The 18,527-nt window shown below is 40.9% G+C and overlaps 1 protein-coding gene across 12 annotated transcripts in view; it reads right to left on the bottom strand.

Annotated features, from left to right (window-relative positions):
* Window positions 1-18,527, bottom strand: part of LOC311127073 (transcription elongation factor A protein 3-like) — an 86,358-nt gene that overhangs the window by 12,182 nt on the left and 55,649 nt on the right. For all 12 annotated transcript variants that reach the window (XM_084158822.1, XM_084158827.1, XM_084158832.1 and 9 more), the window contains exons 2-4: window positions 5,574-5,636; window positions 5,202-5,307; window positions 4,986-5,094 (exon numbers count right to left, since the gene is read on the bottom strand). In XM_084158822.1, coding sequence (XP_084014948.1) covers window positions 4,986-5,094; window positions 5,202-5,307; window positions 5,574-5,636 — 278 coding nt within the window. The remainder of the gene's footprint in view (window positions 1-4,985; window positions 5,095-5,201; window positions 5,308-5,573; window positions 5,637-18,527) is intronic.

The following is an 18,527-nucleotide window of genomic DNA, read 5'->3' as shown; positions in this document are numbered from 1 at the left end:
TAAGTTGTCGGGGTCACCCCCTCTCCTAGGGAGTGGTTCGCTTCCAAAAAAGTGGGCCGTGACTGGGTACGTCAAGTTTTTGCACCTAATGGTGCTACGATGCTCCGAGATTCGTACTTTTAATTCATGCTTTGTTTTACCCACATCATTTTTACCACAAGGACAAGTTATAAGATACATAACTGCCTTAGTGGAGCACGTAATAACACATTTTATTGGGATTTGTTTCCCTGTTTGGGGGTGTTTGAAGGATCTACATTTGTAAGTGCCATTGCATTGAGCGCAACCATTACACTTGTAGTTTCCATCCGGTTGAGGCGCAAATAGACGTGCAGGGATATTTTGGGGTGGTAAATCAGAGTTTACCAATTGATCTCTGAGATTTCTGCCCCGCGAGAATACGACCAAGCGAGGGTCCGAAAACACATTACCGATACTGTCATCGGATCTTAGAATGTGCCAATGTTTGTGAACGATTCCCTTAATTTGTTCAGAGCACTTTGAATAGCATGTAGTTAGAACGCAATAATGCTTCTTTTCGTCCTTGAAAAAGATCACGTCTCGATTTGTTTTGAATTTTCTCAATGGCAGTATTAATCTGACCATTTTTGTACCCCCTCCTCCCTGAATTTTCTTTGCGTCTCAGCCATATTTCTGTCTAAATCTTGATAGTTTTTTGCAAATTCTTTTGATTCAACAGAATTGGCTGTAGGGCAAACTGTTTTTCAAGGGAAGCTATCAGCCCTCAACAAACTGTTACAATCAGTAGGTTTCCTGTAAAGATCAGTGTTTAGAACATTATCCTCACAAAAAAATCAGACGATCAAGGAAACTAATTTGACGTGTGTCAGATTGCATAGTAAATCTCAGGTGCTCAGAACAAGAGTTAAGAAAAGCATGGAATGCCTGGAGCTGTTTTGAATCACCCCTCCATAGAACAAAAATATCATCAATGTACCATTAGCAGTTAGGAGCCATAGGGGATCCCATAGCAGTACCCTTCATCTGAATAAAGAAATCATTTAGAAACTTGAAATAGTTGTGTGTGAGTTGGCTGGATGTCCTTTGGGTGGTGGACCATTTTTGATACCCATGGGAAACTGTTGAGCGTGAAAAACCTAGCAGCGTTGCAGTTCTTGACACAAACCGGTGCGCCTGGCATTTACTATCATACCCCGTTCAAAGGCACTTAAATCTTTTCTCTTGCCCATTCACCCTCTGAATGGCACACATACAATCCATATCTCAGTTGTCTCAAGGCTTAAAAGTCCTTAACCTGTCTCCTCCCCTTAATCTACACTGATTTAAGTGGATTTAACAAGTGACATCAATAAGGGATAATAGCTTTCACCTGGATTCACCCGGTCAGTCTATGTCATGGAAAGAGCAGGTGTTCCTAACGTTTTGTATACTCAGTGTATATTCACTGTTGCTATCTAAATCATTCCAAAGGGTAGGTTTAACAGAGCAAATGAAATGTAACCATACTTTCTAAGTCATATATCATCAATAATATATTTAGGCCTGTATACCATTTGAAAAGTCATCAACATTGTTTCAATTAAACCCAGGGTTCAACTAAAATAGACAATACATATAGGCCTAGGGTTTCACGCTTTGGTTGACTTCTAATTTCATCTTCAAGTTAATCATTAATATGTTGGATTCACGTTTTTCCATCTCAACCAAAGATCCGATAAAAAAAAAATAGGACTAAATCAAATAAAACTTTAAATGCACTTTAAATAAAGTTTGATTTGATTTAGTCATATTCTTTAACTTTGATTCATGGTTGAGATGGAGAAGTGAATCCGACATATCAATTATTCATTTGTAGACAAACTGGAATTAAAGCCAGACTCAGTCAGTGGCACAAAAGACATGTCCTTCAAATGTTGATATTTGGTTGAGTTGACAATCAAACACAATTCAATATCACTTTTGCAATACAGTAAATAGCATATTAACTTGTCGACAAGTTAAGAAATGATATGTTGGATTCACGTCTGCAACTAAACCAAAAATACAAGTTAAAGAATAGGATTAAGCCAGTGGCTCATATTAAACTATCCAAGCATTAGATATCCTTTAAAAATGTTGATATCTGATTGTGTTGACAATCAAACACAATTCAATATGACTTTTGTAATACAGTAAATAGCCTAAAGTTAAGGCTATTTTACAAACTAAAGTAACAGTATTTATTCAACCTTAACATTTTACTGCAATGGGCTAAAATCAGGGTCACACAGAGTGTTTCTTGGTAGTCTTAAACAAATCTACTTTGAAACAAAAGTATACACCTCACAGACATGGTTATGGGCTTAAAAAATAGAAGACACCTGTACCATGTCAGATATAGTGTTGAAATGTATCAAATGTTTAGTTTGCATCCCAATATTACACTTTATATACATCACAGAAGACTGAAATATAGCGTGGTCCTCTGTAGCTCAGCTGGTAGAGCAGGGCGCTTGTAACGCCAGGGTAGTGGGTTCGAACCCCGGGACCACCCATACACAAACATTTTTCGCTTTGGATAAAAGCGTCTGCTAAATGGCATATTATTATTATTATTATTATTATTATAATAACAAACCCGTTTGACATACAAACACCGGATACATTTTTAAAAATGAATTATGAAATTATGAAAAATATTAATAACATTCCACCCATGAGGCCACAAGGTCATTTGACTGCAGGAAAGGGCTACAATGAGTAACACATCTATGGCCACATTTTTAGGTTAGCCTACTGTAACTATACATGTATTTTTATGTAATCATAGAAAGTGTACAAGATAGCATGCAAAGGTCGCAGTTCTGTGGAGATCTTCACAATTGCTATAATAATCTGTGAAGACTCTCTACAGCATTGAACACTTGCACTATGTACTTTTAATGTAATCTCAACTGCAATCCAGGGAATTTGGTTGTGCAATTAGATTAAGCACAGTGATAAAACATAAACAATTCTACAGCTGCACCATCGAGAGCATCCTGACTGGTTGCATCACCGCCTGGTATGGCAACTGCTTGGCCTCCGACCGTAAGGCACTACAGAGGGTAGTGCGTACGGCCCAGTACATCACTGGGGCCAAGCTTCCTGCCATCCAGTACCTCTATACCAGGCGGTGTCAGAGGAAGGCCCTCAAAATTGTCAAAGACTCCAGCCACCCTAGTCATAGACCATTCTCTCTGCTACCGCACGGCAAGCGGTACCGGAGTGCCAAGTCTAGGTCCAAAATACTTCTCAACAGCTTCTACCCCCAAGCCATAAAACTCCTAAACAGCTAATCATGGCTACCCGAACTATTTGCACTGCCCCCCCCCACCCCATCTTTTTACGCTGCTGCTACTCTGTTAATTATTTATGCATAGTCACTTTAACTCTACCCACATGTACATATTACTTCAACTACCTCAACTAGCCGGTGCCCCCGCACATTGACTCTGCACCGGTACCCCCCTAAATATATAGCCTCCCTACTGTTATTTTATTTTACTTCTGCTCTTTTTTTCTCAACACTTTTTTGTTTTATTCTACTTTTTTATTTTAAAAAAATGCACTGTTGGTTAAGGGCTGTAAGTAAGCATTTCACTGTAATGTCTGCACCTGTTGTATTCGGCGCATGTGGCCAATACAATTTGATTTGATTTGATTAAATACTAAATATCTGACATTAAAATGGTTGAAAGCGCACTGATAACACATTTAGATGAGAACAATAATCTGACATTGTTTTTCCAATGGAATTTAGTTTTGCTTTTAGATGGTTGCAAGCATAGTGACAACGCATTGGGAATTCAACCAACTTCTGGCTGACTTTTTGAGTGGGTGAATAAAGGTTGAAATCTCATTGATCAACATCTCTACCAAATATTACCCAGATTTCCACGTTGAAATGACGTGGTGTGCCCAGTGGATATGCTGTATGAACAAGTCAGTGAAACAACAAGGTTAGTGTGCAATCCACCTCAAGGGCTTCCAATATAAACATCTCAAACTGTAGCCTTATATCTGTACAAACTACTCATTCAGTAATGCACCAAAGCATCTGCTAATTAATACAGTGTTCTCAGAAAAGTTCCATGCGTTGACACCAGAGTATCTATCCATCCTGACCTTTCTCTCTCCTTCTTCACCCCTTTATTCATCTCCCCAGACATACGTCTGACAGGGGGAGGAAGGCGGGGTGGTCGGGGGGGTCGAGGAGGAGAGTAACAACAGGGGTAAAGATCGTCCAAGACGCTTCTCCTGAAAACACAACACATCCCTGAGGCCCAGGCCTGGTCCTCTCTAGACTGTATGGAATCAACTTAACAGAGGCACCTCTCACCTCTCAAACCCTTTTCTGTGGTTTTCAACAGGTCTCTCTTGTGGGGGTTCGTACATTGGTATCTCCTTTCTGCGTTCCTCTGTGTGTCTTTCGTTTCTCAGTTCATCTGCAAAACTCTCCCTTCTGGGTTCTTCGAAATGACTTTCTTTCTTGGGTTCTTCTAAATGTCTTTCTTTCTTGGGTTCTTGCACATGTCTTTCATTTTTTGTGTCATGTACAGGTACATGTCTTTCTTTTCTGGATTCTTCGAAGTGTCTCTCCTTTTTGGGTTCTTCTAAGTGTTGTTCTTTTTTGGAGTGTTCTACATGTCTTTCTTTTCTGCCATCTTTTGTATGTTTTCCATTTTTGGATTGTTCTGCATGCTGTTTGTTTTTGAATGCATCTGTATATCTCTCCCTTTTAAGGTCAACAGCTCTCTCGTCTTTTTTGTGTTCAACATCGGCCTTCTCTTTTCGCCGTTTGTCAGAGTATTCTTCCTTTTCAGATTCAGGATCTGAATCAGAAACATCCGGCCTCTTGTGACTATAGCAAAAAAACACAGACCACACCAGATGCCGTATCTTCCCCTTTTCTATGTTTACATTTTTGCCTTCACATGCAGGCAATGGTTTGAGTGTGTGCGAGTGCGTGTGTATGCACCTACCTGGTGTCTTTCTCTGAGGGGGACCTGACTGGGGACCCTGTGGATTTGTTGGAGTCAACCCCATTCTTCATCTCATTGGGCCTCTCAGTACTCTGAGTACGTGCAGCATCTAGGGGGCAAAGAGGGTTGAAAATGTTGTCTCTACATACTGCGTATACTGTAAAACGCAACTCCAGACAGCTCCACTGTCTGAAAGACAGTCTCCTACACTCCTACCCAGCAGTCTCTTCCAGTCCTTGATGAGGATCTTGGCCAGGGAAACGACCTCGTCGTCTGTGCAGTGCTTCCTGATTCCATTCACAGACATGCCGATCCTCGTTTCCTATTCAGTGGAGAGAATGGTTTGTTGCATGTGAACCTTGAAATAATGAGTTTACACTTTTATAATGAGTTCACACATCATTTGGAGTAGGCATAACTAGATAATCCATTCCCTGTTTGTGGAAAAATTGCACGGACTGCACTGTATTCCCCATGCATTTGATAATATTTCATGTTCAATGTAGAAGTAGCCTAAAATATGAAACTTCTGTACACCTAAATATGACATAACAGGTGAGTGGGATTTTCCTGCTGCAGGTCCTCTACCTGCAGAAGTTTCAGCGTCATGTTGAAGCTCTTCAGTTCATTCAGCAGGTCCAGGGCACCCTCCTATGTACACAAACATGGAGATTATGGTATTGGAGGTTGTAGCCAACAGGGAGAGCAGAAAAAGTATTTATTTTCATTACATATGTAGTACCAGGGGAGCAACTTTCACTGGGGACGGGGGGGACATGACCCCCCCACATTCTGAAATTGCATTTTTGTTGCCCCCCAGTTTTATCATTGCATTGTGATACAAAAAGAGTGGTCGGGTAGGCTGTTTGGTGGTTTCAGCCGGCTGGATTTAGGAGTGTGCAGACACCACAGAGTGTGCGAACAGAGGCAGCTGTTGTATGTGTGTGTTGTGCTTTTTCTCTGAGTTGTAAAAGCAAGCAGAGCAGAAACTGGCTACTCTTTATTTGACTGATGTAGCTGGCAAGGTAACTGCTGTTTGACTTAACAGGGAAAACAAGTATTTATTCCCAGAGCTGAGCTAGTAGTGTAACTGACATGTAACGTTAGCTAATGTTTCATCCCCCCTCGACTGAAGTTCTGTCTGAAGTGAATTAACTAACTTAGCTAGCTATCTAGCTATCTAGCAGCCAGTTCAGCCTAGCTATCGGTCAGGTAGCAGTATCTAACAGCTGTTGTGTGTATGGAAATGTTTTGTAGCTTTTGTTTTGTCCCATTTTAACAGAAGTAAATTAACTTGGCTCGTTTTCACCAGTTGATGTACCATTAGAGCCAGCCAAAAGTTGGCTTACGTTAGATATTATTTTTGCCCCAATCACAGTCAGTATAGCAATGTAACATTATTGATCTGTCAGTTTCCCTAGCTAATTCCCTACTTTTTACACTGACAGTAATAAACAGCTCTAGAGGCTTCACTGTCATAGCGCACAGTCAGTACACAACACTATTCTCATCATGTCTTAGCAGGATCAGACAGCCAGGGAAGACCAGTCTACGGAGCTCAGGTGAATTTTGCTGTAAATTACAACAATCAGTGAATGGATACAAAGTTCCATCTTGAGTTGATGGGTAGTCCACAGTCTGGGATCTGGGAATAATGGTCATTTAAATTATTGAACCATTGATTCTATTCTTGGATAATATAATGTATAAATGTACACCAAGGTAATTCTTTGTCATTACTCATCTAAGCAGTATCAAATAGTGACAGGGGTCTCAGCACGGTCAGGCAACCAGGGAAGACCTGTCTGTGACGGCGCTAAAGTGAACTTTTGCAGATGCAAAAATTACAAAATGTATAAGAACAAATTTACTCACCTACTTCGGACAGCCCCAAAAAAATACTTTCCTAACAAATTCCAAGAATCCTTAAATAATATAAAGTCAACTTGGAAAATCATCAATCAACTTTTGAATAGGAAAAAGGCATCTCCAACTATCCCATCTCAATGTATTGTTGGAAATAAGACCTATAGTGATCCTGATGTTATTTCATGTGAATGTCGGTTCCTCTCTGTCAAAGAAAATAGAGAAAACTGATGGAAATCCCTTGAATTACAATAAGGGACATTTTCCTTCTATGTTTCAGTTTGATCCTCCTGATATAATGGAGGTGAGGGAGGTAATTGGTAACTTAAAGATATAAGCAGCAGGTCATGATGAGATTGGTGCCTCTGGTGAAATCAGTGTCTTCCTCGATTACTGAGCCTCTAACGTACAGTACCAGTCAAAAGTTTGGACACACCTACTCATTCAAGGGTTTTTCGTTATTTGTACTATTTTCTACATTGTAGAATAATAGTGAAGACATCAAAACTATGAAATAACACATATGGAATCATGTAGTAACAAAAAAAGTGTTAAACAAATCAAAATAGATTTTATATTTGAGATTCTTCAAAGTAGCCACCCTTTGCCTTGATGACAGCTTTGCACACTCTTGGTATTCTCTCCACCAGCTTCACCTGGAATGCTTTTCCAACAGTCTTGAAGGAGTTCCCACATATACTGAGCACTTGTTGGCTGTTTTTCCATCACTCTGCAGTCCAACTCATCCCAAACCATCTCAATTGGGTGGAGGTCGGGTGATTGTTGATATAGCCTGGTTCCTCTCTAGGTTTCTTCCTAGGTTTTGGCCTTTCTAGGGAGTTTTTCCTAGCCACCGTGCTTCTACACCTGCATTACTAGCTGTTTGGGGTTTTAGGCTGGGTTTCTGTACAGCACTTCGAGATATTAGCTGATGTACGAAGGGCTATATAAAATAAAATAAAATTGATTGTGGAGGCCAGGTCATCTGATGCAGCACTCCATCACTTTCCTTGGTCAAATAGCCCTTACACAGCCTGGAGGTGTGTTTTGGGTCATTGTCCTGTTGAAAAACAAATGATAGTCCCACTAAGCGCAAACCAGATGGGATGGCATATCGCTGCAGAATGCTTTGGTAGCCATGCTGGTTAAGTGTACATTGAATTCTAAATCAATCACGACAGTGTCACCAGCAAACCACCATCACACCTCCTCCTCCATGCTTCACGGTGGGAACCACACATGCGGAGATCAACTGTTCACCTACTTTGCGTCTCACAAAGACGCGGCGGTTGGAACCAAAAATCTCTAATTTGGACTCATCAGACCAAAGGATAGATTTCCACAGGTCTAATGTCCATTGCTCGTGTTTCTTGGCCCAAGCAAGTCTCTTCTTCTTACTGGTGTCCTTTAGTAGTGGTTTCTTTGCAGCAATTCGACCATGAAGGCCTGATTCACGCAGTCTCCTCTGAACAGTTGATGTTGAGATGTGTATGTTACTTGAACTCTGTGAAGCATTTATTTGGCCTGCAATCTGAGGTGCAGTTAACTCTAATTAACTTATCCTCTGCAGCAGAGGTAACTCTGGGTCTTCCTTTCTTGTAGCGGTCCTCATGAAAGCCAGTTTCATCATAGCGCTTGATGGTTTTTGCGACTGCACTTGAAGAAACTTTCAAAGTTCTTGAAATTTTCAGGATTGACTGACCTTCATGTCTTAAAGTAATGATGGACTGTCGTTTCTCTTTGCTTATTTGAGGTGTTCTTGCCATAATATGGACTTGGTCTTTTACCAAATAGGGCCATCTTCTGTAAACCACCCCTACCTTTTCACAACACAACTGATTGGCTTAATTGATGAAAAGTTATCCTGGAAAGATCATATTCAATTTGTCTGCAACAAAGTGATTAAATCTGTTGGTATCATCAGAAAGATTAGTGGTTTGGTTCATCAGGCTTACTTCCTAACTCTATACTATAGCTTATTTGTTCCATATCTCATTTACTGTAATATTGTCTGGCCCAGTACATAGGCCTCCTACCTACACAAATTACTCATCATACAAAATAAATTTGCAAGACTAGCCACCTCCTCTAATTACCTGGCTCCATCTGCACCTTTGTTTAAGAAACTCAATATCTTGTCTATTTACAACATTAATGTATGCCAATTACGCACTTTCATCTACAAATACTCATACCTCCCAGGCAGTTTACCTAAACACTTCAATGGATTCTTCTAGGTTAATTCTGAACTCCATCTATATAACACAAGACACTGCGATAACCTTCACCCTCCACAGTGCCGCACCCCACATAGTCAATTCTCTATCAGATACAGAGGTACCATACTCTAGAATTCTTATCTTCACATTGCCAAAACATCACCATCCCTCAATAGCTTCAAGCGAAGACTGGGGGTCAGCCTGATGAACCAAACTACTCAGTAAACTCTTCCATATAGCCTAACTCTCTCACACACACACACACACACACACACATTTAAACAAAACAATTTTTTTTTTTTTTTTCATGATATTTGATCAATTCATTTATACATTTATAATTAGTAGGTTTTGTTATCTGTTTTAACAAACTTTTTTTTTTTTTGTTCTTATGTATTGTATATTCTTTTTTGTGGTGTGGTTTTCATATAAGCCCTTGGGCTTCCAACCACACCGGCACACCTTTTTTCATATTTTTTATTTGTTTTTATCTGTATTTTTGTATTTGTATTTATTAGGGATGCTCATTAAGCTGCTGCCAAGGCAGCAGCTACTCTTCCTGGGGTCCAAACAAATTAAGGCACTTACATCACACACAAAACAAAAGACAAAACATCACATCATATAACATTATTACACCACTACACATCTACAATACAACATGTATAATATCACCATACAAAAATATGCTAGCGTTTGTCTGTGTATGCGTGTGTCTCTTCACAGTTCTATAAGGTGTATTTTTATCTGTTTTTTAAATCTAATTCTACTGCTTGCATCAGTTACCTGATGTGGAATAGAGTTCCATGTAGTCATGGCTCTATGTAGTGCTGTGCACCTCCCATAGTCTGTTCTGGACTTGGGGATTGTGAAGAGACCTCTGGTGGCATGTCTTGTGGGGTATGCATGGATGTCCAAGCTGTGTGCTAGTAGTTTAAACAAACAGCTCGGTGCATTCAGCTTGTCAACACTTCTTACAAAAACAAGTAGTGATGAAGTCAATCTCTCTTCCACTTTGAGCCATGAGAGATTGACATGCATATTATTAATGTTAGCTCTCCGTGTACATTTAAAGGCCAGCCGTGCTGCCCTGTTCTGAGCCAACTGTAATTTTCCTAAGTCCCTCATTGTGGCACCTAACCACACGATTGAACAGTAATCCAGGTGCGACAAATCTAAGGCCTGTAGGACCTGCCTTGTTGATAGTGTTGTTAAGAAGGAAGAGCAGCGCTTTATTATGGACAGACTTCTCCCCATCTTAGCTACTGTTGTATCAACAGGTTTTGACCATGACAGTTTACAATCCAGGATTACTCCAAGCAGTTTAGTCACCTCAATTTGCTCAATTTCCACATTATTTATTTCAAGATTTAGTTGAGGTTTAGGGTTTAGTGAATGATTTGTCCCAAATACAATGCTTTTAGTTTTTGGAATATTTAAGACTAACTTATTCCTTGCCACCCATTCTGACACTACAATGGGGGAAAAAAGTATTTAGTCAGCCACCAATTGTGCAAGTTCTCCCACTTAAAAAGATGAGAGAGGCCTGTAATTTTCATCATAGGTACACGTCAACTATGACAGACAAAATGAGGAAAAAAAATCCAGAAAATCACATTGTAGGATTTTTAATGAATTTATTTGCAAATTATGGTGGAAAATAAGTATTTGGTCAATAACAAAAGTTTCTCAATACTTTGTTATATACCCTTTGTTGGCAATGACACAGGTCAAACGTTTTCTTCACAAGGTTTTCACACACTGTTGCTGGTATTTTGGCCCATTCCTCCATGCAGATCTCCTCTAGAGCAGTGATGTTTTGGGGCTGTCGCTGGGCAACATGGACTTTCAACTCCCTCCAAAGATTTTCTATGGGGTTGAGATCTGGAGACTGGCTAGGCCACTCCAGGACCTTGAAATGTTTCTTACGAAGCCACTCCTTTGTTGCCCGGGTGGTGTGTTTGGGATCATTGTCATGCTGAAAGACCCAGCCACGTTTCATCTTCAATGCCCTTGCTGATGGAAGGAGGTTTTCACTCAAAATCTCACGATACATGGCCCCATTCATTCTTTCCTTTACACGGATCAGTCGTCCTGGTCCCTTTGCAGAAAAACAGCCCCAAAGCATGATGTTTCCACCCCCATGCTTCACAGTAGGTATGGTGTTCTTTGGATGCAACTCAGCATTCTTTGTCCTCCAAACACGACGAGTTGAGTTTTTACCAAAAAGTTCTATTTTGGTTTCATCTGACCATATGACATTCTCCCAATCCTCTTCTGGATCATCCAAATGCACTCTAGCAAACTTCAGACGGGCCTGGACATGTACTGGCTTAAGCAGGGGGACACGTCTGGCACTGCAGGATTTGAGTCCCTGGCGGCGTAGTGTGTTACTGATGGTAGGCTTTGTTACTTTGGTCCCAGCTCTCTGCAGGTCATTCACTAGGTCCCCCTGTGTGGTTCTGGGATTTTTGTTCACCGTTCCTGTGATCATTTTGACTCCACGGGGTGAGATCTTGCGTGGAGCCCCAGATTGAGGGAGATTATCAGTGGTCTTGTATGTCTTCCATTTCCTAATAATTGCTCCCACAGTTGATTTCTTCAAACCAAGCTGCTTACCTATTGCAGATTCAGTCTTCCCAGCCTGGTGCAGGTCTACAATTTTGTTTCTGGTGTCCTTTGACAGCTCTTTGGTCTTGGCCATAGTAGAGTTTGGAGTGTGACTGTTTGAGGTTGTGGACAGGTGTCTTTTATACTGATAACAAGTTCAAACAGGTGCCATTAATACAGGTAACGAGTGGAGGACAGAGTAGCCTCTTAAAGAAGAAGTTACAGATCTGTGAGAGCCAGAAATCCTGCTTGTTTGTAGGTGACCAAATACTTATTTTCCACCATAATTTGCAAATAAATACATAAAAAATCCTACAATGTGATTTTCTGGAGAAAAAAAATCTCAATTTGTCTGTCATAGTTGACGTGTACCTATGATGAAAATTACAGGCCTCTCTCATCTTTTTAAGTGGGAGAACTTGCACAATTGGTGGCTGACTAAATACTTTTTTCCCCACTGTAACTGCAGCTTTTTATTAAGTGTTGCAGTCATTTCAGTCACTGTAGTAGCTGACGTGTATAGTGTTGGGTAATCCTCATACATAGACACACTGGCTTTACTCATTTAAAAAACTAAGGGCCTAAACAGCTGCCCTGGGGAATTTCTGATTCTACCAGGATTATGTTGGAGAGGCATCCATTAAAGAACACGCTCTGTGTTCTGTTAGACAGGTAACTCTTTATCCACAATATAGCAGGGGGTGTAAAGCCATTACACATAGGTTTTTCCAGCAGCAGACTATGATCGATAATGTCAAAAGCCGCACTGAAGTCTAACAAAACAGACCCCACAATCTTTTTATCATCAATTTCTCTCAGCCAATCATCAGTCATTTGTGTAAGTGCTGTGCTTGTTGAATGTCCTTCCCTATAAGCGTGCTGAAAGTCTGTTGTCAATTTGTTTACTGTAAAATAACATTGTATCTGGTCAAACACCATTTTTTCAAAGAATTTACTAAGGGTTGGTGAAAGGCTGATTTGTTGGCTATTTGAGCCAGTAAAGGTAGTTTTACTATTCTTGGGTAGCGGAATGATAGACAACAATAATTTGTTGTTAGTTATACTTAGATGTTTAGTGTCAGCGTTTGTTGCTAGCATGTCATGCCTACGTTTGCTAACCTGCCAATGAAAAAATCATTAAAGTAGTTGGCAATATCAGTGGGTTTTGTGATTAATGAGCCATCTGATTCAATTAATGATGGCACGGAGTTTACCCTTTTTGCCTAAAATGTTATTTAAGGTACTCCAAAGCTTTTTACTATCATTCTTTATATCATTTATCTTTGTTTCAAAGTATAGTTTCTTCTTCTTCTTTGTATTCAGTCACATGACTCTTAATTTGCAATACGTTTGCCAATCGTTTGTGCAGCCAGACTTATTTGCCATACCTTTTGCCTCATCCCTCTCAACCATACCATTTTAAAATTCCTCATCAATCCAAGGGGATTTAACAGTTTTTACAGTTATTTTCTTAAATGGGTGTATGCTTATTAATAACGGGAATAAGCAATTTCATAAATGTGTCAAGTGCAGCGTCTGGTAGCTCCTCATTACACACCACAGACCAGCAAATATTATTTACATCATCAACATAAGAATCACTACAAAACTTATTTTATGACCGCTACACTATATTATGCCCAGCCTTTGGAACTTTGGTTTTCCTAGATATGGCTACTATATTATGATCACTACATCCGATGGATTTGGATACTGCTTTAAAGCAAATTTCTGCAGCCTTAGTAAAGATGTGATCAATACATGAAGATGATTTCATTCCTGTGCTGTTTGTAACTACCCTTGTAGGTTGACTGATAACCGGAACCAGGTTGCAGGCACTGGTTACAGTTTGAAGCTTTTTCTTGAGTGGGCAGCTGTATTGTTGTCTATCACTTGTTTTTTTTGGTGCAAACAAATTAAACTTAAACGTAAACGTATTCTCTCTGTGCAGCAAACACTAGACAAGCCAGAAGCTTCAAAGATTGAAACTATTTTAAGGCAGTCTGACAAACCTCTAAAGTTGATTTCCAAACTGTGTCAAGGGTTGATAGAGGCTTTTCCAGATGACACAAAACATATAAAACAAAAATGTGAGGAAGGCCTAGGAGACACTACTGATGATGATGATGATGAATGGATACAGATATGTTTGAATGCCCAGTCATGTTCATATAATCTCAGACATAAATTACTGCAGTTTAAGACCATCCATAGAACGTACTATATGCCAGTAAAACTGAATATAAAAAAAAAGGGGGACATATTTCAATATGTTATGCTCTTGTGAAGGCTGGCTGAATTCTGGCAAAGAGTATGTTATTTTATGTCTACAGATTCTCTCTCCCTCCCTGTTTTTGTTTGCTTGAAAACGTTGATACTGGAGACTTATCAGAAGAAACTGTGTAACCTAGCATTTATAGCGGCCATTAATTGGAAGTTTGGTTATCCTCCCACAATGTCACAATGGATGGCAGAAATGTCAAGTTATGTATCACTAGAGTTTATTTATTACAAGATTAAGGGTATACTGTGCAACTTTCATAAGGTCTGGATGCCTTATATGGAATACTGTATGACAAAAGGAGTCAGTATTGAAAACATGCCAACATCAGGGGAGATACCTACAGTTGAAGTCGGAAGTTTAAATACATTTAGGTTGGAGTCATTAAAACTCGTTTTTCAACCACTCAACAAATTTCTTGTTAACAAACTATAGTTTTGGCAAGAAGTCGGTTAGGACATCTACTTTGTGCATGTAATTTTTCCAACAATTGTTTACAGACAGATTATTTCACTTATAATTCACTGTATCACAATTCCAGTGGGTCAGAAGTTTACATACACTAAGTTGACTGTGCCTTTCAACAGCTTGTAAAATTCCAGAAAATGATGTCATGGCTTTAGAAGCTTCTGATAGGCTAATTGACATCATTTGAATCAATTGGAGGTGTACCTGTGGATGTATTTCAAGGCCTACCTTCAAACTCAGTGTCTCTTTGCTTGACCTCATGGGAAAATAAAAATAAATCAGCCAAGACCTCAGAAAAAAAATTGTAGACCTCCACAAGTCTGGTTCATCCTTGGGAGCAATTTCCAAACGCCTGAAGGTACCACGTTCATCTGTACAAACAATAGTACACAAGTATAAACACCATGGGACCACGCAGCCATCATACCGCTCAGGAAGGAGACACGTTCTGTCTCCTAGAGATGCACGTACTTTGGTGCGAAAAGTGCAAATAAATCCCAGAACAACAGCAAAGGACCTTGTGAAGATGCTGGAGGAAACAGGTACAAAAGTATCTATATCCACAGTAAAACGAGTCCTATATCGACATAACCTGAAAGGCCGCTCAGCAAGAAAGAAGCCACTGCTCCAAAACCGCCATAAAAAAGCCAGACTATGGTTTGCAACTGCACATGGGGACAAAGATTGTACTTTTTGGAGAAATGTCCTCTGGTCTGATGAAACAAAAACAGAACTGTTTGGCCATAATGACCATCGTTATGTTTGGAGGAAAAAGGGGGCTGCTTACAAGCCGAAGAACACCATCCCAACCGTGAAGCACGGTGGTGGCAGCATCATGCTGTGGGGGTGCTTTGCTGCAGGAAGGACTGGTGCACTTCACAAAATAGATGGCATCATGAGGAAGGAAAATTATGTGGATATATTGAAGCAACATCAAGACATCAGTCAGGAAGTTAAAGCTTGGTCGCAAATGGGTCTTCCAAATGGACAATGACCCCAAGCATACTTCCAAAGTTGTGGCAAAATGGCTTAAGGACAACAAAGTCAAGGTATTGGAGTGGCCATCACAAAGCCCTGACCTCAATCCTATAAAACATTTGTGGGCAGAACTGAAAAAGCGTGTGCGAGCAAGGAGGCCTACAAACCTGACTCAGTTACACCAGCTCTGTCAGGAGGAATGGGCCAAAATTCACCCAACTTATTGTGGGAAGCTTGTGGAAGGCTACCCGAAACTTTTGACCCAAGTTAAACAATTTAAAGGCAATGCTACCAAATACTAATTGAGTGTATGTAAACTTCAGACCCACTGGGAATGTGATGAAGTAAATAACATTTATAAAATCATTCTCTCTACTATTATTCTGACATTTCACATTCTTAAAATAAAGTGGTGATCCTAACTGATTTAAGACAGGGAATTTTTACAAGGATTAAATGTCAGGAATTGTGAAAAACTGAGTTTAAATGTATTTGGCTAAGGTGTATGTAAACTTCAGACTTCAACTGTATTTAGGCAATCCCTAGTTGCTGGGCTGCTCAGTCCTGGCCTTGGTTGTCTGCCATACTGTTGGTTGTCACTCTGGCCTTGGCCTAACACACCTGAAACCAATAATGAATGTTTCACTAAGATCCTAAAGCTGAGTGGAGTGTGTTGGGTTTGGGCGCTGCAGGGCCGTGGACCCCTAGGAGCAGGAGGGGGTGATCCAGCTATATGTGACTTGTTTCAGGAAACTAGGCGTATGTTGCAGGTCACTACTTCATAGGAGAGCCATTTGAACATAAACTTTATTTTTTTAATCAAAATGCGTTTTTTGGCAGAAATGCCTTCTGGAACATGTGAACTTTAATGTGCCTTAATAACAAACTTGTATGCCATCTGTAAATACGAATACATTTGTTAAATTACGAGCGTAGTTGGTTAAGCCACAGAAAAAGACAGCAACCTTCCCACTAGCCATGATTGGCTGAGATAATGAGTGGGTTGGACATGCCGAGAGAGGAGTTCAGATTGATCTGCCATATATAAGGTTGTCTGTTTGAGCTGGTCAATATGTGTAGGTAATCCTATCTAACACAGAGTGTTTCGAAATATATCGTGTAGTGGAGCTCTCCACTTTCTGGAGGATCGAGTTTTGAAATCAGTGGAATTAGAGTATGGTAGCTAAAGAGATGGAGAAAACACCTGTCTCCGGATTACATCTTCAAACTAAGGGCAACCATGGCATCCGTGACAGGGAGACGCGTCCATCATGCATGATGTATACGGGTAAGATAGTCTAGCTAGGTACATTTTCAGATATTTCAAGTTTCTAATTTTGACAGAAAGTGGTTTCATTTCAAGTTAAAGTGTACTGTTAGCTAGCTAACGTTAGCTGGCTGGCTCGCTAGCTAATGTTACGTGTATGATGTTATTATTCATATCTCAGAGCCATTTGCTTTGCTAGTTAGAGCCTAATGTTAGCTAGCTAACATTGAACCGAGTTGGTTAGCTACCAGCAGATTCATGCAGGATAGTAACATCATGAGTTGGGATTATGGGACATTGTTTAGCTAGCTAACGTTAGCTGGCTGGCTCGCTAGCTAACATTACGTGACGTGTATGATCTTACACGTTGTTTACCTAGCTAGGTTAATTGTTTACCTAGCTAGCTAGCTACAGGTCTTAACAAAAGACTCCACTATGCAAGTAACATTTCGGGTCCATTCGTAAATTCAGTCTGAGTATGCCAGAGCGCAGAATAACTGATGAATCTACGAACGCACAACACCCGTTGAATATGGCCGGTGTCAGTAAATGTCGGCAAAAAAGCATAATTCAATTGTTGCCAGCAGAGCTGGTTAGGCTGTTCAGTTTCACTATATTGGATCACTCCAATATATTGGTATCACTACGCGGCGGAGGGATACATCCAAGGTGAGGATTTACAGATTTACTCCCGTGTACACTTGTGTCACAGCTGGAGTCCGCCCCTATCTATAGACCCCATGGCCGCGACACACGTTCTCTTTCATTTTCTTGGCGGACATCCATATGGTTTGAGGTACAAACTTTCTTAAGTTTGCTTGGTAAGTCACTGTTAAGTGTAATATCTTGCATGGAAGTATACTCACTGGCTGTTTGCAGCTGGCCACATGGCCAGCCCCTCCTCTTGAGTGCTCCACTCGCTGCGCGCGGTTGATATGTATCTTCCGCCCTTGGTTGTCGTACTTGTGTTTCGTTAGCGTTACACTACGACTCCGTGTGCATCCATTAGTATGGTGGCTCTTGCTGCACAAACTGTAATTTACCTTATACAACTTGCCGACTGGCTTGTTCTATGTGTGTGTTGTGAATTGCTTTAACATGCTGCTCCTCGCACTGTAGGCGCGGGTTCTCTGCTAATTACCCTGTGGGGGTTTTTCTTGTTCTTTCCCCTGCAGAGTAAGAGTATCATGGTGGGCTTTCCACTACATTGAGACATTAACTCTGGAGTTCCTTAATGGAGTTACTCCTGTTTTTGCTGCTTGGATATTAAACCGGCTAGGTAATATTACAGTTGGAGTAAAACAAAAACAAAAAAATAAAATCCATTACCTGGATGCTATTTTTCTGTCTGCCTGTTTTTCCCACACGGGTCTTCCCCGGTTTTTGCAGAGGTACTGGGTAATTTATCCCTCACCGGGTTCCTATTCCTTCAAGCAGGTCACGACATAAGCACTCCCAGGGCGTCGGACCCCTGCTCCGTGGCCTTGTTGGCTTGGCTGAGCTTATGGCTTCCCTTTGTGACAGGTGTGATGGTGGCATCCCCCCTGGGGATCCGCATCCCTCGTGTATGCACTGCCTGGGTTTGAGCCACGCGGAGATGGCGGTGGAGCGCCCTACTGGATGCCTGTTTTGTGTGGTGTTCTCAAAACGCCTGCGCCTGGCACGATTGGAGGTCATGCGCGAGTGGGTCGGCCAGGCTCGGGCTCAGCATGGGGACGAGCTCCCTCCCTCAGGAGTGGTGCTTCAGCGAGCTGTTAGTCCCTCTACTGGGCCCAGTACCCCTCCCAGGAAGCGTGGCTGGAGCCACTGCAGGCAGAGCCCATCTGCCGCCAGTCCTGGACAGGGGCAGGAGT

This window comes from Coregonus lavaretus (genome assembly GCF_964263955.1).
Source record: "Coregonus lavaretus genome assembly, chromosome: 3".
Lineage (NCBI taxonomy): Eukaryota > Metazoa > Chordata > Actinopteri > Salmoniformes > Salmonidae > Coregonus > Coregonus lavaretus.
This window is presented reverse-complemented; position numbering and strand designations above follow the sequence as displayed.